This window comes from Petaurus breviceps, unplaced genomic scaffold (genome assembly GCF_028583685.1).
Source record: "Petaurus breviceps papuanus isolate PSGF00001 unplaced genomic scaffold, PetGlider_PUasm1.0 90822, whole genome shotgun sequence".
NCBI classification, from domain to species: Eukaryota; Metazoa; Chordata; class Mammalia; order Diprotodontia; family Petauridae; genus Petaurus; species Petaurus breviceps.
This window is the reverse complement of record NW_027187351.1, coordinates 11571953-11598642: the sequence shown is the minus strand read 5'-3', so window position 1 is coordinate 11598642 and position 26690 is coordinate 11571953. Positions and strand designations below refer to the sequence as shown.

The 26690-nt window shown below is 36.2% G+C and overlaps 1 protein-coding gene and 1 pseudogene across 1 annotated transcript in view; both read left to right on the top strand.

Moving 5' to 3' along the window:
* Positions 1 to 26457, top strand: part of RAB23 (RAB23, member RAS oncogene family) — a 36464-nt gene extending 10007 nt beyond the window's left edge. The window contains exons 4-7 of the mRNA XM_069070683.1: positions 12597 to 12753; positions 15595 to 15677; positions 21465 to 21557; positions 22344 to 26457. Coding sequence (XP_068926784.1) covers positions 12597 to 12753; positions 15595 to 15677; positions 21465 to 21557; positions 22344 to 22483 — 473 coding nt within the window. The 3' untranslated portion in view covers positions 22484 to 26457. The remainder of the gene's footprint in view (positions 1 to 12596; positions 12754 to 15594; positions 15678 to 21464; positions 21558 to 22343) is intronic.
* On the top strand, positions 7731 to 12590 carry LOC138148038 (eukaryotic translation initiation factor 4B-like; annotated as a pseudogene).
* Positions 26458 to 26690: the final 233 nt, after the last annotated feature.

Sequence of the window (26690 nt, the reverse complement as noted above, 5' to 3'; positions counted from 1 at the left end):
CCACTGCTCCATCACATTTTCTTATCTGTTATGTCTTGTCCTACCTGTATAACTATCTCACCTCCTTTTCTGGGTAGACAATTCTTGGCTTACATCTCTTCTACAACTTCTTGGTGGTGCAGACTTAAAGATTCTCAGAGTTGGAAGGTACCTCAATGGCTATCAAATTCAAAGCATCTACAAAATGAAGCGCTGTAACATACCAGACATGTTCATTCAGTCTCTGCTTGAAGACCCCAAGGAATGGGAACCCACCACCTCTTTATGTCTTGCTTGTTTTTTTCCTCTATTTCTTGTTCCTATATAGTAGAGGCATTCTTTATTTCTGTAAATACTCAGTTCATTTCATTTCAGTGATCAGTTTTGTTGATTTATAATTGGGCAAAATTATTTTGAATAATTTCCTTTATTTTCTCTCTATTTGTTGTGAATTCTGCTTTATTTCATTTTTGATTCTCACTCTTTCATTTTCTTCTACTTTTCTGATCATAATAGCTAATATTTCCTATTTTGTTAGTTTGTTTAGTGCTTGGTTTTATTTGTCAGTTAACTTGAGTTTTTTTGTTTTAATTTTTCTCTCTCCTTTGATTTCACAATTTCTCTTTTTGTGTTTAGTTCAGTTTTTTGATTTGTTGCAGTCTTTTTAGTTCTCTGCCCAATATAAAGACCTATTTTTTCTTTCTTTGATGAAAGTATTTAGAAATATACATTTTTCTTTAAGGACTGCTTTGGCTACATGCTGAATGTTTTGGTGGATTGTCTCAATTTTCTTTGATGATAGAATTATCTGTTGTTTCTGATTTGTTCAGATCCTTGAAGATGCTGTTTAGTGTCCATTTAAATTTGAATAATTTTTTGAAGTACTCTTTATTGACTGTGCTTTTTATTACATTATGGTCATAAATGGGTATGTTTAATATTTCTCCTTTTTCATTTTTATTTATGAAGTTTTAATGCTATAATGTGTGGCCAGTTTTTGTAAAGGTACCATGCACACCTGAGAAATATGTATACTCCTTTTGATTCCCATTCAGTAGTTATCAGAGATCCAGCTGATCTAACTTTAATAAAATTCTCTTTATGTCCTTAACTTTTTTTGTTGTTTATCTTTTTGTTAGATTTATCTAGTTCTGAAAAGGATATATTGAGGTCCCTAACTATAGTTTTGTAGTCTTACCCCCCCCTGTAATTCAGTTAGCTTTTTCTTCAGATACTTTGATACCATGCCATTTGGTATATATAAAGTATTGGTATTGTTTCATTATTCATGGTGTCTTTAAGTATCATGTAATTTACTGGCTTATCTTTAACCCATGTCAGTTTTTTACTATTGCCTTGCTACCTTTGCTTTTTTAGAATTCTCCTGAGAATTTTTTAATATTTCAAGTATGTTTCTTATAAACACTTCATTGTCGGATTGTTCTTTCCAATTCATCCTGCTCCTTCTATTTTATAAGTGAGTTCATCCCATTCATATTCATGGTTATACTGTTAATTGTATTTTCTACTCCATCATATCCTCTTCCATTTTTTACTCTTTCTCCACCCTCCTCTTTGCAGAGAAGGTAGTAAAAGACTTATTTCATTCCTCTATTCTTGTTCTCATCATCTTAAACTTTTTCTATTCTCTTAATTTCTCTTTTATTTTGAGCCACCCTCCAGAATTGACATTTGGAAGCTTGTGACTATTCCTTCTCTAATCAACTCTCTTTCTCAAACCTCTTGTCTACTCTCTACATGTTTTTCTACACTAAATTCTCCTTTGCCTGGCTCACATAAGAATAGAAGTTTATTACTTTCCCACTTCTCTATGTTTATACTTTTCTCAAGCACCCCAGTTATGAGATAGAAGTTCTCCTTTCTTCATTTCTTCCTTACTCTATTCTTTTTTTCTTTCTTTAAAACCACAATAAGAAGAAACAAAACTCATCATCAGATCCTGTGTTTTCTTTCTTCCTCTGTGGCCTCTGAAGACAGAGCCATTCCAAAAGGATACCTATCTTTTCTCTCTCTAATAGAATCTAAGTACTTATTCATCATTTAATCACTTTCTCTTGCTCAAATGTATTTACCTTTTGAAGTTTCTCTAATTTTTTTTTCCCTATTTCTTCATCTATCAAGCCTCAGTTTCTGGATTGGGACTTTGTCCTAAAAACAGGCTTCTTATTCTCTTGGATGGGGCAGGTAGGTTCTGTTTAGTCTATCCCTTCTAAAGTCTGGATATCGTCATAGTTCTGGATGTCTTCACTTTTATTTGGCTCCATCCTCTACTTTATTGTCTGCCTTCTGACTCTTTTTTCCATTGGCCCAATGCAAGTCTGCTCTCTACTTCTTGCATAATACACAATCAAGAATTTACTTTATCCCTTGCTTTGGCCTTGTCAGTCTTGATCTGAGGTTAGAGATTGTGATGATCTTGATCTCTTGGAAGGCTCCCCATTGTATACCTTATTGTTACATTGGCCTTGCCTCCTGCTATCACTCTTAAGTGCTCTGAGAAATGACTGTCTCGTGCTGCTGCCCTGAGAATACAGGGCTAAAGTCCTACATGTTGGCCAGACTTCAGACCTCTCTTTATAGGTCCCTGTTAAGAGCTCAAGCTGACTTCAGACAGAAGAACTTGCACTGGCTTCTGATTCCCACATTATTGTCCTTCTCTAAGTGCCTTCAAGCTTCTAATATATGAAGTCCTGTACTGAATGGTGGAGTTCCTGCTGTTTCCCTTATTCCAGCTGGTGTTTCTTAAGTTGGTGCCCGTTTAGATCTGTGCTGGCATGTGTGTAAGAGAGCTGGAGTTTTCTAGGAGCTTTCATGTTACAGTCTTAAAAGAACGTCCCCCACTTATTGAATTTCATCTTATGGGTTCAGCCCAATTAACTGTCAAAATCCATTTAGATCCAGAGTATCATCAATTTGTTAGCTTTGTGATATCTTAGATAGCATGCTCAGATAATTTTAATATCATTATTCAAGTCATGTATGAGTACATTAAACAGCACAGAGCCAAGCATAGATATTTGAGGGTGCTCCTTTACAGACCTCCTACCTTTAACCATTAACAATTTCTTTTTGAGTTCTGCTATCTAATCCTCTCAGAATCCATCTCTAATCTATATATCTCCATTTTATCCACTAATAATAGTATGATATGCTTAGCAAAAGCTTGATTAACATCTAGGGAAAGCATATTTGCATGTTCTCATCTACTAGTTTACCAATCTTGTCAGAAAAGAAAATTAGTTTAGACTGACATGGCCCATTCTTGGTGAAGTTGTGATAGCTCTTTATAGTCACTATTTCTCTTTCTAAATATTTGCCAACCACCTTTTCTTTAATAATCATTCATTGAAGGACAAACAGGTACTTCCTACTCAGAGCATCTATATTCTTCCTCTTCAGGTAGTCTCAGATCTTTTTGTATAATTATATAGTTGTCCTTTTCTTTCTTTTCTCTTGTATGCTGTCTCCTCTGCTCATTTTCAGATTCCTTTCTTTGCTGTGTTAAAGTTTCATTTCTCTTTACTTTAGAAACCATTCTCTCTGACAACCTAAAATATAGAGACATTTTGAGTCCCTGGATATTCTCCAGGAAGATCATCCTCCATTTGGAACACAAATAACAGTCACTTGACTATGGCAGAAATATAAATATTGCACATTTGATTCAAGGCACTGCATAGTTTTCCCTTTTCTCCTAGATGATTGAGATTTTCAGCTTTTTCTTTTTTAACTACTTGTGGGTGTTTATATCTCAACCTTAAGTACCTGGTTAAAATTTTTAGAGCTAATTAATACCTCCCTCAACTTGACAGGCCCACTCACCTTCTTTTACTTAGTCTAGATAACAATTTCTCATCCATATCTACCTCTCTTTTAGCCTGTTATCTCTCACCAATTTGTCCCATCCACCAATCTACTCTTATCTATCAGTTTGTTTTATCCTCTTAATTTTCCTCTTCTTATTCTCTGTGCCTTTCCAACTATCTTCTTCTCCTTCTTACATCTACCTTTTCAGGTTCTACTCTCTAGTCTATTTTGATTTGCCGTAATTCTCTTCCTCTGCTCCTTCTCCTATAATCTCCCATAGAAGCTGGAAATAGAATCAAAATTGGGGGGAAAATTGTAGATTTTATTAATACTTTTAAAGATACTAATATTGTCAGATTCTCGTTGATAAATGTCTGTATACACTTAATATTTTTCTTTATTGTTTTCATTGGCCTTCAATTTTGATTCCTTGGAGCTTTTTAATATTCTGTGATTTTTAGCCATATACCATCTCTGTAAGGGCAGCTAGAAAGCACAGTGGACAGAGCACTGGCCTTGGAATCAGGAAGACTCATGTTCATGAGTTCAAATCCAGCTTCAGACACTTAACTTGCTGTGTGAACCTGAGCAAGTCACTTAACCCTCTTTTGCCTAAGTTTCCTTATCTGTTAAAATAGCTAGACAAGGAATGGCAAACCACTCCATTACCTTGGCCCAGAAAATCTCCCAAGAAGAGGTCATGAAGAGTGGGACACTGAACAACAGAAAGCACCTCCACAAGAATATTTATACCAAAAAGATGGGTTTCAGTTTCATGGAAAAGCTTGGTGTCGTTGAAAGTGATGCATAATTCTCTAACTTCAGTCTAGACTGTCATCTTCTTGTTTAATTCTGACCTCAGTTTAGTGTTCATCTACATTGTACATTAAAACAGTATGGAAAAAACAAGCTGTTTGCATCCAGCTTATATCAAAACTTGAACAAAAGTCATTTTTCATTAGCTTCCTTTTTCTGTGTGGATCAGTAGGCTCAATTCTTTTTTGCATTGTTATAAATCTTACTTCAGAGGCTTTATAACATTCTGGGACTTGATGTAGTCAATACAATATCATATCTGTAAACAGGAGCATCTGCAGGGATGCTCCACCAACTTTAGAAATCCCTTTTCCATTTATACCTTGTATTCTGATATGGAATATCATTTGTGAAAGTCAGCCTTTTCAGAAATAATCTATTCTCAGAAGTGAATGTGATGTAAAAACAAGACATCAATAAAACAAGTAACGGTTTTTAAGAAACATAGTCTACATGTCATTGATGAAGAAAATAGTTTTTTATAAAAATATTGATATCAGATTTACCATTATTTTTACAATGAGTTCATGTGGAAGAAAAAAAAAGGTTTTATAAAAATCATTTTAGAGCATCACATCTCTGGTTTTCATTTTTATTTTATTTTAGAAAGAAGCTATTGGTCTGCTATGGTTTTCTTTTCACAAAGTGGTGTACATTATTCTCCCTCATCTTATAATTTTTGAAGTTGTAACAAATTGTTTTAGTTGGATGATAGAATCTTAAAGCTATAAGGGTCCTTGGTGGTTATGAAAGCCAAATTTCTTCATTTTGCTGATGAGAAAAAGAAGATGGAGGTTAAGTGACTTATCCAAGACTGTACAGCTAGTTATTTGCAGTAGGCATTCATATTTCATTTTAAGGTTAATCATGAATTTAAATTTAATAAAACAATTGCTTACTTTCAGGACAGTTTTATTCAGGGCATTTATACATTAAAGGCTACCATAATAAAACTTCGTATGAATAGTGTGGAGAAAAGAAAAAAATACGTGTAAGTACGTAATTTTTGGGATTCAACAAAATTGGGACAGAGGCTAGTTCTGAGAAGAGTTGAATCATTCGTTGTTGATCATCACACAATGTTGTTAATACTGTCCATAGTGTTTTCTTGGTTCTGCTCATTTCACTTTGCATCATACAAGTCTTTCTAGGTTTATTCTGAGAGCATCCTGCTCATCATTTCTTATAGTACAATAGTATTCCATCATAATCACATACCACAACTTATTCAGCCATTCCTAATTGATGGGCTTCGCCTCAACTTCTAATCATTTACCACCAGAAAAGAGCTGCTACAAATATTTTTGTACATATATGTCCTTTCCCTTTTTGTTTTTTATTTCTTTTGGGATACAGACCTAGTGCTAGGTGAAAGGGTATGCAACGTCTTAAAGCCCTTTGAGCAAAGTTCTGAATTGTTCTACAGAATGATTGAATCCGTTCACAACTCTACCAACATCACATTAAAGTCTCATTTTTTCCCACCTCTCCTCTAACATTTGTCGTTTACTTTTTCTGTCCTATTAGCCAGTCTGATAAGTATGAAGTAGTAGCTCAAAATTGTTTTAATTAGAGCATCTCCAGTCAGTAGTGAGTTAGAGTATTTTTTCATATGGCTTTGATTTTCATATAGCTTTGATTACTTCATCTGAAAACCGATCATTTATCAGTTGTTGAATGACTTATTTTTATAAATATGACTCAGTTGTCTATATGTATGAGAAATGAACCCTTTATCAGAGAAACTTGCTTCAAAAATTTTTTTCACAGTTATTGTTGCTAATTGTATTTCCCTCTATCCTATCCCCTCCCTTTTTATTCTATTCTCTTTCGCCTTTTACCCTGTCCCTCCTCAAAAGTGTTTTGCTTGTGACTGTCCCCTCCCCCAATCAGCCCTCCTTCTATCACCCCTTTCCTCCCCTCCTCTTCCCTTTCCTTTAGGGTAGAATAGATTTCTATACCCAATGGAGTATGTATGTTATTCCCTTTTTTAGCCAGTTTTGATAAGATGAAGGTTCATTCATTCCCCCTTACCTCCCCGTCACTCCCCTCCTCTGGAATAACTTTTTCTTGCCTCTTTTATGTAAGATAATTTATCACATTCTACCTCTTCCTTTCTCTTTCCCTCCCACCCCCGTATATTCCTCTTTCACCCCTTAATTGTATTTTTTTAGATATCATATCCATTCATATTCAATTCACACCTGTGCCCTCTGTCTATATATACTCTAACTACCCTAATAACAAGAAATGCCTTATGAATTACAAATATCTTCCCATATAGTAATGTAAACAGTTTAATCTTATTAAGTCCCTTATGATTTCCCTTTCCTGTTTACCTTTTATACTTCTCTCTTTTTTTTCTTTGCTTTTTGGAGGACAGGGCAATTGGGGTTAAGTGATTTGCCCAAGGTCACATGGCCAATAAGTGTTCAGTGTCTGAGGTCTGATTTGAACTCAGGTCCTCCTGACTCCAGGGCTGGTGCTCTATTCACTGCACCACCTAGCCACCCCTTAAACTTCTCTTGAGTCAAATTTTCCATTCAGCTCTGATGTTTTCATCAAGAGTGCTTAAAAGTCACTTATCTCATTGAATGTCCATTCTTCCCCCCTGAAGGATTGATTATACTCTATTTTGCTGGGTAGGTGATTCTTGGTTGTAATCCTAGCTTCTTTTCGCTCTAGAATATCATATTCTAAGCTCTTCAGTTCTTTAATGTAGAAGCTGCTGTATCTTGTGTTATTCTGACTGTGTCTCCATAGTACTTGAATTGTTTCTTTCTGGCTGCTTGCAATATTTTCTCCTTGATCTGGGAACTCTAGAATTTGGCTATAATATTCCTGGCAGTTTTCATTTTGGAATCTCTTTCAGGAAGTAGTCAGTGGATTCTTTCAGTTTCTGTTTTACCTTCTGGTTCTAGAATATCAGGGCAATTTTCCTTGATAAGTTCATGAAATATGATGTCTAGTCTCTTTTTTTTTATCATGGTTTTCAGGTAGTCCAGTAATTTTTAAATTATCTTTCCTGGATCAGTTTTCTAGGTCATTTGTTTTTCCAATGAGATATGTCACAGTCTTCTATTTTTTTTTTCATTCTTTTGGTTTTGTTTTATTTGTTTCTTGGTTTCTTATAAAGTCATTAGTTTCCATTTGCTCCATTCTAATTTTTTTTTTTTTAAAGCAATTGGGGTTAAGTAACTTGCTCAAGGTTACACGGCCAGTTATTTCTGGGTGTGGTGCTAAGTATATGATCCCGGATTCGATCCCCAGGTCATCCCAACACTGGGGCGGTACTCTTACTCGCTGAGCCACCTGGCTGCCCCTTCCATTCTAATTTTTAAGGAATTATTTTCTTCAGTGAGCTTTTATACTTCATTTTCCATTTGACCAACTCTGCTTTTTAAGGTATTCTCCTCCTCCATTGACTTTTTGGACCACTTGGCTTAGTCTGTTTTTTAAGGTGTTATTTTCTAAAGTATTTTTTTGTGTCTATAATAAATAAATAAGCTATTGACTCATTTTTCATGATTTTCTTGCATCACTCTCATTTCTCTTCCCAATTTTTCCTGTACCTCTCTTACTTGATTTTCAAAATCTTTTTTGAGCTCTTTCATAGCCTGGAACAAATTCATAATTTTCTTGGAGGCTTTGGATGTAAGCCTTTTGTTGTCTTCCGAGTGTGTTTTGATCTTTCTTGTCACCATAGTAACTTTCAGTAGTCAGAGGTTTTTTTGTTATTTGCTCAATTTCCCAGCCTATGACTTGACTTCTAACTGTTAAAGTAGAGCTCTGCTTCCAGGGTGGAGGGTTCACTGTTCCAAGCTTCAGGAGTTTTGTCTAGCTGTTTTCCGAGACACTTCTAGGCACTTGTAAGTTTTCAATTCTTCCAAGGTGGTATGGTCTAAGGAGAGGTGTGTTTACTACTCTCCTGACCTGTGATCTGGTCTGTGAGTGACCACAAGCACTCTTTTTTTGTCTGGGAACTGTGAGCAGGGTCCCCCACTCCACTGCTGCCACCTCCTTGCCCTAGGACTGCCACCCAGGACTGCGACTTGGATCCAGGTATGGGCAAAGCAAGAGTCTTGCCTCGGTACTAGCAGAAAGACCTCTGTAATTTCCTTCTGTTGTTAGACCCCCTTACTGTCTGTAGGCTGAGGGCTCCAGAAGTAGCCACTGCCATTGCTGATTGAGTGGCTCTCAAAGTCTGCTCCTGATTTTCTGGGGCTGGGGCTATGTTGTGTATTTGGGGTCTGTGGGCTGAGAGGTCTGGACCACTGCTGCTGCCAATGATTCAGTTGTCCCAAGGCCTGCTCCAGGTTTTCTGGGACCCAGTCAGCATTGGTGCAACATGTGCTGGACTGCACTCTTCCCTCATCCTGGTGCAACAAACCTTTCATACTGACCTTCCTAGTTGTCTTGGGCTGGAAATTTGTTTCACTAGGTCTTTTTTTCAGGTTCTGCTGCTCTACAATTTGTTTAGAGTCATTTTAAAAAGGTATTTGGAGAGGTTTTGAGGAGAGCTCAGTCAAGTCCCTGCCTTTACTCTGCCATCTTGGCTCCATCTTCCCTAGTTTTCTAAGTTACAGAGAAAATATTGACCTGGTAGAGGGAGGTATCCATAAAATCTCAGGTCCTCCTGTTCCTATTCTCTGTTCCTTGTTTTTGCCCATATTAATTAAATATATATCTTGAGCTTCTTAGGAATTTAATTGCTTGTCAGGGATTAGTATTTTTTTGTTTGTTTTGGCAGGTATATTTACTGTTTCTTGAGGTTTAGTAATTTTTCATTTCATTCTAGATAACTAAAAGTACATGTTAGGAAATCTAACAGTGTTTGAAATTCTTGAAAGTCGCCTTTGTGTTCTCTCTACCTCTCTCAACATGGTGGCCTCAGCTAAAAAGAAGAATAAGAAGGGGAAGACCCTCACCTTTATAGACTTCCTTGCTGAGGATGGTGGCACTGGTGGTGGAGGAAGCACCTTTGTGCCCAAACCAATCAGCTGGACTGATGAAACTGATGACCTGGAAGGAGATGTTTCCACCACTTGGCATAGTAGTGACGACGATATGTACAGGGCACCTCCAATTGACCAGTCCATCCTGCCCACTGCTCCATGGGCTGCTTGGGAACCCAATGTTGACCAGAGCCGTCTTCCCAAGTCACCACCCTACACTGCTTTTCTAGGGAACCTGCCCTATGATATGACAGAGGATTCCATCAAGGAGTTCTTTAGAGGACTGAATATCAGTGCAGTACATTTGCCACCAGAACCCAGCAATCCAGCGAGGTTGAAAGGTTTTGGTTATGCTGAGTTTGAGGACTTGGACTCACTGCTCAGTGCTTTGAGCCTGAATGAAGAGTCTGTAGGCAACAGAAGAATATGAGTGGATGTTGCTGATCAAGCATAGGATAAAGACCAAGACAATCACTCCTTTGGCCATGATTGGGATCAAAATCAGGATTCTGACAAAACCAACACAGACTGGAGGGCTTGCCCTGCCACAGACAGCTTTGATGACTATCCTCCTTGAAGGGGTGATGATAGCTTTGGAGACAAGTATCGTGATCGTTATGATTCAGACCGGTACCGTGATGGTCCCTGGTGGGACGTGGACCAATATGGAGGCCGGGATCAATATGATGACAGGGGCAGCAGAGACTATGATAGAGGCTTTGATTCTAGGGTAGGCAGTGGCAGAAGAGCATTTGGTAGTGGGTACCATGGGGATGATGATTACAGAGGAGGAGATCACTATGAAGACAGATATGATAGACAAGACGATCGGTCGTGGGACTCAAGAGATGATTACAACCGAGGTCATTTTAGATGTGAAGACAGAGGTTCCCCCCCAGAGACCCAAACTGAATCTGAAGCCCCAGAGTGCACCCAAAGATGAAGATTCATCAGCTAGCACCTTGTAGTCTAGCCAAGCTGCCTCCATCTTTGGGGGAGCAAAGCCAGTGGGCACAGCTGCTAGGGAACGAGAAGTAGAGGAATGAGTACAGAAGGAACAAGAGAAGCTACAGTGTCAGCTGGAGGAGTCGAAACTAGAAAGACAGCCTGGGAGAGACACCCAAGTTGGCAAAGTGAGGAAACTCATGACCAGTCAAGGACAGGAAGTGAATCTTCACAGACTGGGAATACAGCTTCATCTGGCAAAAACACACGAAGGAGGGAGAGAGAGAAATCCCTAGAAAATGAAACATTCAACAAGGAAGAGGACTCTCAGTCTCCAAATTCCAAGCCTTCTAAATCAGATCAGGCTCCCTTAAAGGTGATGCCTGTGCCCCCCACCAAAGGAAAACACCTGGGTGAAATGGAGCTCCATTCTTCCTGCCTGTTTGCAGAGCTCAGAATCCTCAGAGCAGCAGTCTCCCACAAGTGGTGGAGGAAAGGTAACATCCCAGCAGTCTGAAGAAGGACCTAATATTCCTTTTTTTTTTTTTTTTTTTTTTTTTGCTTTTTGGAGGGCTAGTTTTTTTGGTGTGTGTTAAGTGTCTGAGGCTGGATTTGAACTCAGGTCCTCCTGACTCCAGGACCGGTGTTGTATTCACTGTGCCACCTAGCCGGATGAGAATAAGGTAGATGGGGTGAGTGTGCTGAAAGGCCAAAGTGAGAACTCCAATGGTGGTCCAGTGGATGGAGGAAGTAAAGACCATTGGAAGGATCCTGATAGGAAAGATGGCAGAAGAGATCAAGATTCAAGACCTACATCTGAGCCAAAGAAACCTGAAGAAAATCTGGCCTCTAAATTCAGTTCTGGAAGCAAGTACACAGCTCTCTGTTGATGGTGAAGATGAAAATGAGGGCGAAGATTACAATGAATAAACCTCCACAACTGTACTTCATCCCCATCTCTCACCAACCTGTAACATTTGAGAGCAAATCAAACCTCTATCCAGACAAGACAAAATAAAACTTACCATCTCCTGGAAAAAAAAAATTCTTGAAAGTCATTTGCATTTTCTAAACTATATTGTACTTTTAGGAAGATTGAAGAAGCCTACCTAGAGATTTTAGTGTTAGCTGAAATATTATCTTTATACAGTCATGAAATATGTGCCTATCTCTGTGGAAATAGGAGGATGAGCTGGCTGACCTGTTGTGGCCTCATGATTCCAAGAAGTGATATACTAACACTATTTTTTTCCTCCATATTATTTATCTACATTTTACTTATAGTAACTGTTAATGTATAAACACAGCTTTGTCCTAAAAACAAGCAGTTGGTTTACTGAATTTAAATTATGATTAGCCTTAAAATAAATTATGAATGCCCATTAAAAATAATTGTATTATCTACTTATGCTAATTTGTCACATATATTTTCTCTAATTTTGCATTTTCTTTGCATAATTTCCCCATCTTTCTTTGACAACCATTGAGCCCTCCACTGTAATAGATAATAGTTACACTGCTGAAGCTTCCACTTCTACAGTCCAATTCCTATTATTAATCTATCCCTTTGCTCTCTACACTTTTCTTTCTAGTGAAACACAAGCCCCTCTTCCTGTAGTATATTAAGTAGTCAGATTAAAGTTTTGGCTATTAATAGGAAAGTTGAAATGATTCTATGAAAATGTCTTGATTCCTAGAAACAGTATTTTGCTCCCACCCATGGAGCCTACTATCAGCTCTAGTTGTAAAATCCTCTTTTCCCTGGAGGTGGATTGCCCAGTTTGGGTTGTTCCCTTTCTTAAGTGGAGGAGTAAGTTATGTTTGTGCAAATAAACATGATCTAGACTAATTAGATCTTTTGAATGTGTTTCCATAATATAACTCTTGAAATGGAATTCAGGACTTGTTAGATTGGGGAGTGGGGGCAGAATGACCCTTCCAACTATTCTCTTAAAAGTGTAACCCACTTAAAACATTTTAAATAAGGAAACTTAAGTACAGGTGAAACAAAATCTCCTTTTCTACGATGATTTCATTAATTTTAATAACAATTTCTGTTTTTGATATTTATAGGAGCCCAAGCTTGTGTACTTGTGTTTTCTACTATAGACAGGGAATCTTTTGAAGCAATTTCCAGTTGGAGAGAGAAAGTAGTAACTGAAGTTGGAGATATCCCAACAGTACTTGTACAGAACAAGATTGACCTCTTGGATGATTCTTGTATAAAGAAGTAAGATGGCTACTCTCTTTTAATTTTACAGAAGTCAAGTTTTAATTAAACTTGGTATTAATTATGCTTATAAAATTTAGGAAAACTGCTTTTAAAGACTTCACTACAGCAGAAATCGATGTGGACTATTCTCTGTGAATGGTTTGCATAAATATGTTAATACTGAATTTAAAATGGGGGGAATTAAGTATATATTAAGGGGTCCTTTGCATTCAGATGCTAGATCCTTTTTTTTCAATGCTTTCCATTTGTGGAATTCAAGTTGTGGTCATTTGAATATATATTAAATTCAGTTTTAATTCAGTAAACATTTATTTTTTTTTAAAGCAGTTGGGGTTAAGTAACTTGCCCAAGGTTACACGGCCAGTTATTTTATGTGGGTGTTAAGTATTTGAGTCTGGAACCAATACCAGGTCCTCCCAACTCTGGGGCCGGCGCTCTTACTCCGTAAACATTTATTAAGCACCTGCTGTGTGCCAGGTACTATGCTAAGTACTGGGAATACAAATAAGAAAAGTATAGTCCTTGCCTATAAGGACTAAGGGAGGAAGATAACATAGCAAAGGGAGCAGGGAGGGATCACCAGGGGATACCTACCACTAGGGCATGTTGTTTTGTGAAGTCAAAGCCAAGCTATGCAGCTGATGGAAAATGGAGTTACCAGGAACGTTGTGAGCTCTCAATAGAGGAAGGCTTTTATATGATACTTTAAGATTTGCATAGCAGTGTGTTTGCCAGTAGTCAAGGATAATATGGTTAATATCCTTATGTTGAAGACATTTAAAAAATGTATTGATATCTTTTGTTTTTATACCACCTTAATTTCTTTGTTTTTTAAATAATTTTTTATTTTATTTATTTATTTTTGCTTTTTTATTTTTTGGAGGGCAATTGGGTTTAAGTGACTTGCCCAAAGTCACATGGCTAGTAAGTGTGTTAAGTGTCTGAGGCTGGATTTGAACTCAGGTCCTCCTGACTTCAGGGCCGGTGCTCTATTCACTGCGCCACCTAGCTGCCCCCCCCCTTTTTTTTTTGCTTTTTGGAGGGCAGTTGGGGTTAAGTGACTTGTGCAAGGTCACACAGCTAGTTTTTGTGTTAAGTGTCTGAGGCCAAATTTGAACTCAGGTCCTCCTGACTTCAGGGCTAGTACTCTATTTACTGCGCCACCTAGCCACCCCATAACACCTTAATTTCTGAATATGAACCTCCTCTACCCAGTGAGTTACCCTGTAGCATAACAGGGACAGAGTAGGGAAGCAGTTCAGCAAATTAATCAACCCATCACCAGTCTGACACTGTATTACAGTTTCACATCCATAGTGCTCACTTATGCAAAAAGGAAAGCAAATGTATTTTCTCAGTTCTTCTGGGCCAAGCCTTTTCATTATGATTATGCAACTTTCAGTGGTTGAAGACATTTTAGATACCACACATCCTATAATATTTTCACTGGATGTTGAAATATTAAATTATTTCAAATGTTTTTAATTCTCAAAATAATTACTGATTATTTATGATGTTTGGTAAGTAAATGAGAGGCAGAGTTTAGTGGAAAAAAATATTCTGCCTTAGCACTTACTAATTGTGTGGCCAAATAATTTCATCTTGACCTAAGTTTCCTTAGTTGGATAATATAGATGGTGATATCGTTAGTACTTACAGAGTGGTTTTGAGGATCAAATAAAATTATATTATATAACTTTGCAAATCTTAAAGTACTATCTAGATATCAGGGTTTTTTAAATAAGACATCTTTCTATGAAGTTTAGAGCTATAGAATTCAAATCCACAAATGGAATTTAGCAATCAGCTTGATCCTACTTATTAAATAGATTTACAGTATATAACTTGTGATTATTGATCATTTTGAAAAATCTTGACTTTATTTTCTTTTTAAAACAGCTCCCAGTAAAATAAAAATTGGAAGTCCATGTTGGTATCGTTGTGTGCATTGCTATGAAGATGCCAACTTTGCCTTTTGCCAAGCAGTGTCCTTTTGAGGCCAGAATGAATATAAGAAATAATTATGCCTGAAACTTTCAGTTTAGTTTGTTGTCTTTTTTTCAGAGTGGAAAGAATTGCTAGTAAGAGTCTCATATAAAATGAAATGAGACCATAACAGCTATACAGAGTGATGTCTTTGTAGAATTGTTGTTGCTACTGGGAATGGAGATTTGTGGTTTATACATAAACTTTTGTTTAGGGCTAGCAAAGAGTGAAGAAAGGTGTTACTATTAAAATTCTGCTGCTAAAAATACACCATTAAAAATGTAGTTCAAAAATCAAATTGTTCTAAAATCTAATGAGTAAAATAAAATCTTGGTCTGGCCATTTTCCCCTAATTATATTCAGCAAGTAGTATAAATCTGATAGGGCATCTATGTGGCTCAGTGGATAGAACACCAGTACTGGAATCAAGAAGACCTGAGTTCAAATCTGCCCTCACACTCTTTTTTTAGTCTTTTTGGAGGGGGCAAGGCAGGGCAGTTGGGGTTAAGTGATTTGCCCAAGGTCATAAGGCTAGTAAGTGTTAAGTCTCTGAGACCAGAGTTGAACTCAGGCTCTCCTAACTCCAGGGTCAGTGCTCTATTCACTGCACCACCTAGCTGCTCCTGTCCTCCCACTCTTACTAGCTATGTGACTCTGGGCAAGTCACTCAGTTTCCTCATCTGTAAAATGAACCAGAGACGGAAACTTCAGTATCTTTGCCAAGGAAATCCCCAAAATGGGGTCATGAAGACTTGGACACAACCAAAAAACAACAAAAATAAATTTAATAATAATTGTCATATTATAAAATGATGTCTTCATAAATGTTCTCTTTTCTGAATTTATGTTCAGTGAAGAAGCTGAGGCATTGGCAAAAAAATTAAAGTTGAGATTCTACAGAGCTTCAGTGAAAGAGGACCTAAACGTAACTGAAGGTAAATTGCTTTTTAAAAAATTCATTGTAGAGTGTTGATGTTCTGTTTTATTCTTCCTGTTAGTATTCATTAATGTACCTGTCTTTCCACAACTCCTCCAGCTTGAACTGTGGTATTGTTATTGTTAAATATGAAATGGTTTTAGTCACATAATCATATTGACCTAATAAATATTTTTTATCTTAGTGTTTCTTTAGCAGTAATATATCTGTTGGTTTTTTTTAAACCAGATTTGATTGATAAATATACAAATATTTTCTCCTTAGTTTCGTTGTTAGCATACATCATTAAACAATATTTAAAAGCAGATGTTGGTTCTTTTAATTGGTGGTGAATTAATAACAAATACATATTGCAGTGTATATAATGTTTATTTCGTCTGAACATGTGTCTTTCTTAGACTTTTGTACCAAAGATTACTAAATTGCTTTAATTTCCCACCTAGTTATTGACTGCCACATCAATTTCTTATAAATGGCATTCAAGAAAAATAATAGAATTAGCATAGTGGATTCATTATGTATTCCTGAACTTGTCCTTCATTTTGATAGCTCTCTAGGCTAGATTTAGTCTTTAATCCGGACAGTTTTCACATAATTAAAGCAAATACTTATGAGTGAATCCATTTTGAGATCCTAAATATCAGTTGTGTAAATACTTGAAGAAAAGGGTTAAATGCATTCTAGTTTCTGCTCTAACCAATGCAGTTATAAAAAGATCTGAAGTCTTCTCCAGGTGTTTAGCATACCTTAGCTGCAAATATTTCAAGACAATCTCCTCTCCACCCCTGCAAGTCCTATTCCACTCCACCTCAGCTCCAAGGCTTTACTTTTCTAGGTTAACTATCCCAAATGATACTCAAATGGGGGAGGAGGGAGAGGTTAGAAAAGATTTGCAATCTAGATTGAAACTATATTTATATCATTAAACTCATCAGGCAGGGTTTTGTTGTGCAACTAAAAATATAATGCAGTAAGCATTTATTAAATTACTTCTATGTACAGAGGACTTTATTAGACTATGAGATAAGTTTAGATGAGACATGGAGAAGGAAATGGCAAACCATTTAGATAAGACATGGCTCCTGCATTCCATGAGCTTAGTCAAATTAGATATAGCTATATCTATAGCTGTAATACACAATATAAAATGATGACTACATTAGAAAGGTATAAAATAAATTCCTACAAGAGGACTGAAGCTGAAAAAGGCCATTGTCAACAAGGGACAATTAAGGAAGGCTTCTTGGAGGTGGAAATATTTAAGCTGGATGTAAGTGCTTAATCAGCAAGCATCTATTAAGCTGCTCCTACATGCTAGGCACTGGGGATACAAAATAAAAAATGAAACAGCTCCTGCCCCTCAAGGAGATTATATTCTATTTGGGGAAAACTTGTAATACATGTAAGTCTATACAAAATAATTTTTTTTATCAAATCTATGATTTTATCAGCATAAGGAATTTCTGATGAGAAAAATTCCTCTAGTAATATATGTATCAGCACCTTCCCTGCATTAATACTTTTAGTGAGTTGCCTGGGGCACCAAAAGGTTAAGTGACTTGTTGAGGATGTGTCAGAGATGGGATTTTGAAGACAGATCTTCCTAACTCAGAGGTTGACTCTACTCCTTCCTAAACCAGATTGCTTTTGTTGTGAATAAATACTTAGAAAAATGTGGAGGTGAGGGCATAGCTTCTAAAAGCTCTGGAGATGAGGAAAGTGCTCATGTACAAGGTGGTACATGAACCGAGTTTTCAAAGAATTGAGAAATTCTAAGATGAGGAATCCTCTAAAAGCATGGAGGCAAGAGAACTATGAGGAATAGGAAAAAATGTCAGTTTGACTGGACTATATTAAGTTTATAAAGTGGGATAGTGAGTAGCTTAGAAAAAGCAAGTTGGAGCTACATTGTAAAGGGCTTTAACGAGTGTGGTACTCATTCAGCTCCCAGCATTTATCCTCTGGATAAATGGATCCCCTGAGAGAAGTTCTCCCTGAAACCTCTTTGGATAGTGAAAATCTACCTGAACTCATTCCTCAGTAATAACACAGCCCACCCCAGGTCATACCTTCCACATCTCTGTGATTCTATACCCCTGACTTGTGATTGTTCAAACCCTGTCCTCTGTCACATGGTTACCTGGTTACCTAATTCCTCATTCCCATTCCCTTCAACCCAATTCCTACAGCATCCCATTCTAAAGCTACCCTTCCCTTGTACTATGTTCTATGTTCAACAAACTTGTTTTCATCTTAAATTTTTTCCTTTCCCACTCCTTCCATCTTCTAAGTCTCACAGAGACCTGTCCACCTCGTGATTACAGTCTCTCCTTCTAGCACAATCTATACAATCTATATATATTGATTCATTCCTTCTGACTCATTGGTTGAGGTGGGGGAGTTAGACCAGTCCTAGCTCCCCATTGCTACTTTCAACTGCTCTACCAACCATCACTCAGTAAACTCCCCTTATGTAGGGTTCACTTAATCTGTATCTACCACCTAAACAAAATTGTGGTAGCTGTTGTCTACTGACTTTCTTCAGAGTTCAGTACCTGGCTTAATAGGTCTTTGGCTTTTCCTCAGCTCCTGCCTTCATACTAGGAGACTTCAACATAAATATGTTGATACTTCCTTAAAAACCCTAACCCAGGGGTGGAGAGCCTGCAGCCTCGAAGCCACATGTGGCCTGCTAGGTCCTCAAGTGTGGCCTTTTGACTGGATCCAAACTTCACAGAACAAATACCCTTAATAAAAGGATTTGTTCTGTAGAACTTGAACTCAGTTAAAAAGGCCACAGGACCCAGAAGGCATGTGACCTCATGCCGAAGGTTCCCCACACCTGCCCTAACCTCAGTGTTCCTCAGCTTACTCATTTCATATGACCCACTTCTTCACCCCTACCCTCAACCACAGCCCTTCATCTTGTCATCATTCACAAATGCACCACTTCCATGTTTATGAAATCTGAAATTCTATTATCAGGTCACAATCCATTGTCATTCTACTTTTCCCTCTGCCTTGAATTTCCAAACTGTTCTTCATCCATACTATTACCTCCATTCCTTCAACCCTTCAGTTCTTTCCTAGGTTATAACCCCTTCAGTAGCTATGCTTTTCCTCTCTTCCCCCTTTTGAGCCCTTAACTGTCTAGACTGTCCTCTTCTCTTCCCTTGCCCCCTTATTCCCAGTCTTCCCCTGCCAAGCCTCAGCCCTGGTTTACTCCCACCATCCACTTCCTTTGCACCTAGACACATGCTGCTGAATAAAGCTGGAGAAAAGCACGAAACCATGCTGACTAGGTCCAACTACAGATTTATGTTACATAACCTCAATGGAGCCCTCGCTTTTTTTTCCAAGGCAATTATTTTTTACCTCCCTAATTAACTCACTATCCCATTCATCATAGCAGATCTTCTAAACCTAAATAGAGATCTTTCATCTCTCCTCAAATCTACCATAGTTCCCACTAAGCTCAGAACTTTACCTCACATTTTTGGAAAAAAGATTATACTATTCTCCAAGAGCCCCCTCTTCTTTCTTTCCCAGCTCATATCACCCAGATGCCTTCTCTGTGTCTCTCTTCTTTCACCTTATCTCACATAAAAAATCGGTACTTCTCCTTGCCAAGGCATATTCTTCTACACTAACAAGTGATCCCATTCCAGTCCATCCTCTCCAGCAGATTGTTCTCTCTATCATCCTCACGCTCACTTTTCTTCAATCTCTCCCTGTTTACTGGCTGCTCCTCTACTGCCTACAAATATACCCATGTCATCTCTATCCTCAAAAACCTTCACTTGATCCATCCATCCCCTCTAGCTCTTGTCTCATATCTCTTCTCCCTTTTTTAGCTAAACTCCTTGAGCAGGCCATCTACAATAGGTACCTCTACTTCCTTTCTTCCCATACTCTTTTTAACTCTATAATATGACTTATAACTTCATCATCAACTGAAATTGTTCACTCCAGAGTTACCAGTGTTCTTTTAATAGCCAAATCTAATGACCTTTTCTCAGTCCTCATCCTTCTTAAACTCTCTGTAGCCTTTGACATTGTTACCCTCTTTTCCTTGATACTTTCTTCTCTCTACATTCCATCACTCCATACAGATATTTTGGTTTTGAAGAAGTGGAAATATTTAGAGACATCAAGAAATAATTAAAAACCTGCATAGTAATATTTGCAATCCATTCTTGCTTAATAATATGATATAATTGGATAATGAGAGAATACTTCACTTCATGGTGGTGACCATTGTTATTCTCTTCTGGACTCTGTCCCTTCTAAAATCTCCAGAAGTTGTTTGATCAGCAAAGTACGGAGGTACTCACTTATATTAAGCTTGCAGTCATTGACAGAGCCCTAGTTTAGTAAATTATCATAGAATCATGTATTTGGAACTGGATGGTACCTAAAAAGTTATCAAATCCAATCCCTTCATTTTATATATGAAGAAATTGAGACCCACAGAATTGAAGTATCTTGCTCAGTGTCAAAGAGAGGATTTAAAAATACCCAGATTTTCTCCAAGTCCAGTGTTCTATCCATTATGCTACATTGACTCTCTAAAATATGTATCAAGAAATAGAGATAAGAAGGAAGCAACTACTATGTACTAGACATTGTACTAAGTGCTTTACAGTTATTTGATTTTTACAACCACCTTGGGAGGTAGGTGCTATTATTATCCCCATTTTAGAGTTGAGGAAACTTGGACAGACAAGTTAAGTGATTTGCCAAGGGTCACATTTGAACTCAGGTCTCCCAGACTCCAGGCCCAGCATTCTATCCACTGTGCCACCAGGCTGCCTGTAAGAACCTGGGATTTCATTGAACCAAAGATGTCTCATGAGGAACTATCATTGCAGATTGGCACCTTGTCTATGATTTACAGCTTTTGTGGCCCAGAGCAGTAAAAGCTTAAGTGATTTTCCCAGGGTCACACAATTGATACATCGTGTTTCACACTCAGGTACCCTGCTTCTACAAAGAAGTTGGGGTGGGGATAGGGCAGGTATCTTCTTAAATCTCTTCTCTGAGACTAAGTTTGGTCATTTTAATTTTTAAGCATTGATTGTCATCATTGTATTTATCATATGGCACTGTCTTTCCATGATTCTCTGAATTCATTACATTTATAATTTCTTATAGCATAATAATATTCCATTACATTCATGGACCAAAATTTTTGTGGTCGTTATCTGATTTAATCGAGTGGGCATTTACTTTCTTTCTAGTTCTTTACTACCACAGATAATGCCATTATAAATATTTGGGGTATATATCAGGTCTTTCTTTTTGTCATTAATGTCCTTAGTATACATAACTGGATGGCTCAGTTGATTGAGTGATGGGCTAGGAGTCAGGAAGACCTGATTTCAAATTTGCCTCCAGACACTTACTAGCTATGTGACACTAGCAAGTCACTTAACTTCTGTTTGCCTTAGTCTGTCAGAGAAGGAAATGGCAAACCAGTCCACTATATTTACCCAGAAAAACTCATGAACAATATGATCCACAGGGTCAGGAAGCATCAGACACGACTGAACAACAAAATACATACTTAACAGTGGAACCATTTTATTACATGGCCATTTTATTCCCTTTGTATAATTCCAAATTACTTCTTATAATGGTTGGACCTATTCACAGCTTCACTAAAAGTGAATTGTTGTGCCCCTTTTTCTACAACTACTCCTCTGATGACTATAACAACATTATTGTATATGTGAAATATTTTATTCACACGCTCTTGTTAACTGAATTTTTTTTTGCATTTTAGTTTTTAAATATTTAGCAGAAAAATATCTTCAGAAACTCAAACAACAAATAGCTGAAGATCCAGAATTAATGCATACAAGTAGTAACAAAATTGGTAAGTGCTAAACATGAAATATTAGATTTGATAAGCTTATTTTTCATCTTGATATTTCATCATTTAAGTGACCATTTACTTTTTTCAAAAGGTACCTTTCATTTTCCCTTTGTAAAATGTAAATAGGAAAGTACAGACTTAGTGGTGCTTAAGTGTAAGATAAAAACATGGATGCCCTGATTTAGATTTATATTGAGCAATTAGCTGGATTTTATTTCTTCTGATTTCTTAACACATTTAAAATGTAAACAGTAGAGGTATGTCAGACAGCTTAACTTTTTAAAAACCTTCATATCATCCTAATTGTCTTTTTGCAGTGAAGAACTTTACTGATAACTCATTTTAAAATTATTTTATCTAAGACAGTAGAAGTTAGGCCACTTGAATTTTTTTTTTAGTCTATCCCCCTCAGTTTCCTATCATGCGCATGATATGTAAGCAATTTTGTATCCACTTTTTCATTTCTATGGGAATAGTTTATATTCAAACCCAAGTTTTAAATCCATGGTATCTTTAATTAATGTTCAACTGAAATTAAAAACAAAAGCTATCAATAACATTTCACAAAATTAAACTCTCCAAATATATTTTAATGGAATCAACTGCCCTTCAAAAATAGCACCTGAAATTTGGGGATAGAACAGATAATTCAGAGTTTTAGAATTAACATTTTTGAAAATACATTTACTAATAATAATAGTCTTAGCTTTTTTTTTTACTCAGATGATCAGTATGCTGCCTAGCTGACCCAGAATAATCTGTGCATTTTCCCCTTAATTTATGTAGGTGTCTTTAATACAGCTGGTGGAAGTCACTCTGGCCAGAATTCTAGCACACTCAATGGTGGAGATGTCATCAATCTTAGACCTAACAAACAGAGAACCAAGAAAAACAGAAGCCCTTTTAGCAGCTGCAGTATACCCTAAAGCCATTTTGCAGAGCAGGAGGGGAAATGGAGGGGAAAAGTGACAGAAACTGGATTAGACTGTGCAGTGAAGGTGTACACCCAGCTGTAATGGTATGTTAATGTGTTCTCTAGCGGACTTTGCACCTACTGGATCTCTGATAGATGTTGAACTTAAATATTGCTGTGGCAATGTTCTTTAATGTGTACAGGGAGACCTCTGGTGGCAAAATTGAAATCATTGCTACCCCTGTGCACACATTTTAATTTTTATACACACACACACAATTAGACGATGCTTCTCCTGTTTTGAAGGGACATTTTAAAAATATGAAAAACAGGTTTTGCTGAATTTCAAGGGATATTAAAAACACAATGTATAATAAACATTGGTACAGATCTTCATATTAAATGTGGACCAAATGAAGCAGCATTCTTTTAATGGAATTGATCAGTTGGCCTTTAGGGAAAAGTAATATTGGATCTTGAACACCTATGAATAAAATAATACTGAGGGGCAAATTTTAAATCTTGCCCAGACAGCATTAGTGTATTGGCAACTTTACTTGTGCAATATCTGTATAATATGTGAATGTTATCAGTGGAATGCATGTAGATATCTGGTACTAAAGTTAAGCTGAATGTGTAAGTACAGTATTTCACTTAAGGAGATTGTTTCTGACCAACATGCATAAAACACTACTACTACTGCTACACATACATACACTTTAAATTGTTCATTTCAAGTGAGAAATTCCAAGCCTATACTTTGCAAGATGAAATCCTTTCTTCCTGTACTTGGGTTTAAAAACTCATTGTGCCAAAAAAAAAAAAAAAGATATTTTCTTGAGGGAAAAGCTTCAAACTATCTTACTTTTTTTTTATTAATGATGTCTTTTAAAAAATTTCCCAGTCTAAAAAGTTGTATAAAAAGAGGAATATATACTTCAGTAATACTGAGCTTATTTCAGGCTAATAGCTTTGCTTTTAAAAACATGTAATAAACTAAAGTTTTCACATAGTCATCTGTAATACTGATGCACTTGAACCATTATAGGTTGGCAGAGTATGTGTTAAGATTCATGCATATCTATAGTTATCCTTAAGATTCTGCAAAGTAATATTCCATGTCTAGCATATTTAACTGCTGGCTGAGCTCCAAATTAAAAACTTTGAATTTATGAGCATAATTCAATAATAAACCTTAGCTTAAATTTTTTTAATTCTGCAAAAGGTGCCCTTTTTTTTCACAGATTGCTTTTTAATGGACAACATCTCAGAAGCATCTCTTTATTTATACAATTTGTAAGATGTTTTAAGCTTATCCCTTAAGAATGTATATAATGAAATTTCAGATTTATATAGCACCTTTCTTCTGGAAAGCTCCATTGGCAGAAAATGCAAAAATAATTTCCTTTAAGAAATATTTTAATATTGTAAACAGTAAGTGCCAGAGTATAAAAATTGTGAGTAGGCTATTTACTTAGGTAATGTATATATCCTATTAATATTTGTCATTATAAGTTAATGATAAATATTAACAGGCTTGTTTACTCTCTCTGTATACCATTTTAACATAGTCGAATGTTACAGGATTCTACAATGGTATTAGGAAAGAAGATTTCTTGAAAAATAGAAATGTCCTGAAATCATTTTACATTTACTTGTACTTTGTATATGATTTTCTTTTTTAAGAGAACTTACTATCCCAGGTTTTCATATGGTGTGTTTGATATTTTAAGGCAGCATAGTATGTTGGGATAGGGGACTAGCCTTCTGTCTTGGAAGGTCTCAGTTCAAGTCCTGTCTCTGTTGTGGCTCAGCAAATCCTTTAACCTCTCAGTGCCCCAGGCAGTTCCCTAAGATCATAAATTACAGAACAATGACCAGCCTGCTTTGATAGAGGGTATTTGCTAGCTGGGAATTCCCTAAACTGGAAGTGTCATATTCTGCCTACAATATTCCAGGGTTGGCTCCCTCCTCTCCTACCCCCCACCTCCCATCAGATAAAATGTAATTGGAATTTTTAACAAATAAAAATACAGTAAAACATATATCATGCTAATTTGTGGTTTTCTAAGTCAGTATGCAGCCAGCAGAGATCCTTTTATATTAGAATTTGACACCTCTTCCCTAAAACCAATGAAATCCTAGACTGACATTTTGGAATTTCACTTATGCCAAGTGGTTATTCACTCTAGAAACACTAAAATAATCTGGAGTTATGTCAGCTAACATAGTAATTAAATACTTAACTCTTGTAATGGCAGTTGTTAATAATATATAGCCCATTGCTGGCAGTGGGACATGCACTGAAGAAAACCTCAGTCCCCAAATTAAACATTTCATATTTGTTACAGTGTTTTGTCTTTCCTTATATAATTTCTTAGAGTCTTATTTTTTGTGGGAAATTATCTCAGTTTAAGAATCATTCATCATATGTATATGTATATACACACACACACATATGAAAACATATTGAATTTGTTTTAGGTAGCAGCAACTGAGTATATGTGTTTTTTTTACTCTGCTATATATCAAATGCACATGCTGATGAGGGTTTCCAATTTATCTGTAGTCTTTTTTGTAATAAGATTTTATGTATTTTTTCCTTTTTACAAAAACAGAAGAACATTCATTTGTACTACTGTACTTTTGTCTTACTATATCAGTCATTACTTCAAAATGTAATCTTGGCTTCAATTTTGTAATAGGATAAAAACTGCTTAAATCAGATTGTGAAAACATTTCCCAATTTAATTGAGCTTTAAAATCTTTAACATATGTTTTGTTTATTTTAAAACTTCAAATTAAAGCACAGATAATAAATAAAACAGCCCTTTTCAGGTTCCAGGTTATTGTACATTTGTGCTGCTAATCTAATTTTTAAATTAAAATCAACTAATAATTCTTAGCATGCTGACATGCTGAGGAAAAATTGCCATATTTGAGAGTTCCTCAGGTACTCATTTTCCTTGTCAGGAATAGTCTGTCTACTGGTTAAATAGAATATAGAATGGTCTGTGTAGGACAATATAATTTAAGTGAAGCCTCATTAAAATGGGCTACTTTTTATCTACTCCAAATTTATAGCACACTTGTATTTCAGAAAAACTAAAATACAAGGTAACACTAACAAAGAGAGTGAGTGATGCATTCTGTATTTATGAGATGAAAAAATTTGATTGTCTTTTAGAAGCTGGGCAGTCTTAGTGCTCAAAGAGAAATTTCTCTCATTAATGTACTCCATTGTGCCTCTGAATTTTAGGAATCATGATCTTTTTAGATCTCAGAATAGTAAATTGGCCTTAGGAGGTAATTCTCCCACTTAAAAGCGTTGCACTACTTTAAGTGAACACTTCAGTGTAAAACAGTAATACTAGTGATTGTTGGCCTCACAGATTCTCAACCTCTGAAATAGTTATTGTTTACTTGCTGAAAATGTTGCCATTGATATATTAGGATAATCCATTTTCTCCAAAAATAAAATTAACTAGCCAGGTAAAAAACATTGAAAATAATTATGAAACACTGTATAATGAATGGTCTAATGAATATGTAGGTCAAATACTATTAATTGTTGATCAAACTGAAGAAGATTTGTACTGGAGAAGATGTCAACATTTAGATTTTTATTTTTAAAACACTTTTTAAGTCATACATTTGAGTAATTTCCATCAATAAAACTTTTAAATGTCATTAAACTCCAGTCACCACTACTGAAATAATTTGGCCATCCCTTTTCATCTTGAGAGATGTGTAGTGGGATGTTGATTAATAGTCATTAAAATTTAGTAGTATCAGAACTAAAAGGAAAATTGAGTCCCTTTAATAATTTTGTTATTTGAACATGAATCTTGTGCATTTGAATGGAAAAACCATTGTATGTAACTGTTGGATTACAGTTATGGCCTCAGAATTAATTTGAAACATATCACATGAAATAATTTCATGATGAAGCTGAAGAAGTAAAAAATAAATTAATTTAAAAACTGACTTTTTGTTAGTCCATTATTTCACCAAGGTTGAATTGGAACTTTTCCCCTAAGTGTTAAAAAGAGTAACATACTACTGAAGTAAGTTTAAAAACACCCAGGAATATTCACACTTGCCATACAATGACAGTGCTTAACCTATCAAACTTTAACATAAAATTTAATGTCACTTGGTTGAAATAGTTTTATTTGCAGCAGTATAATCACTTGTCTCATTTGTCAGTTTTTTTTTTA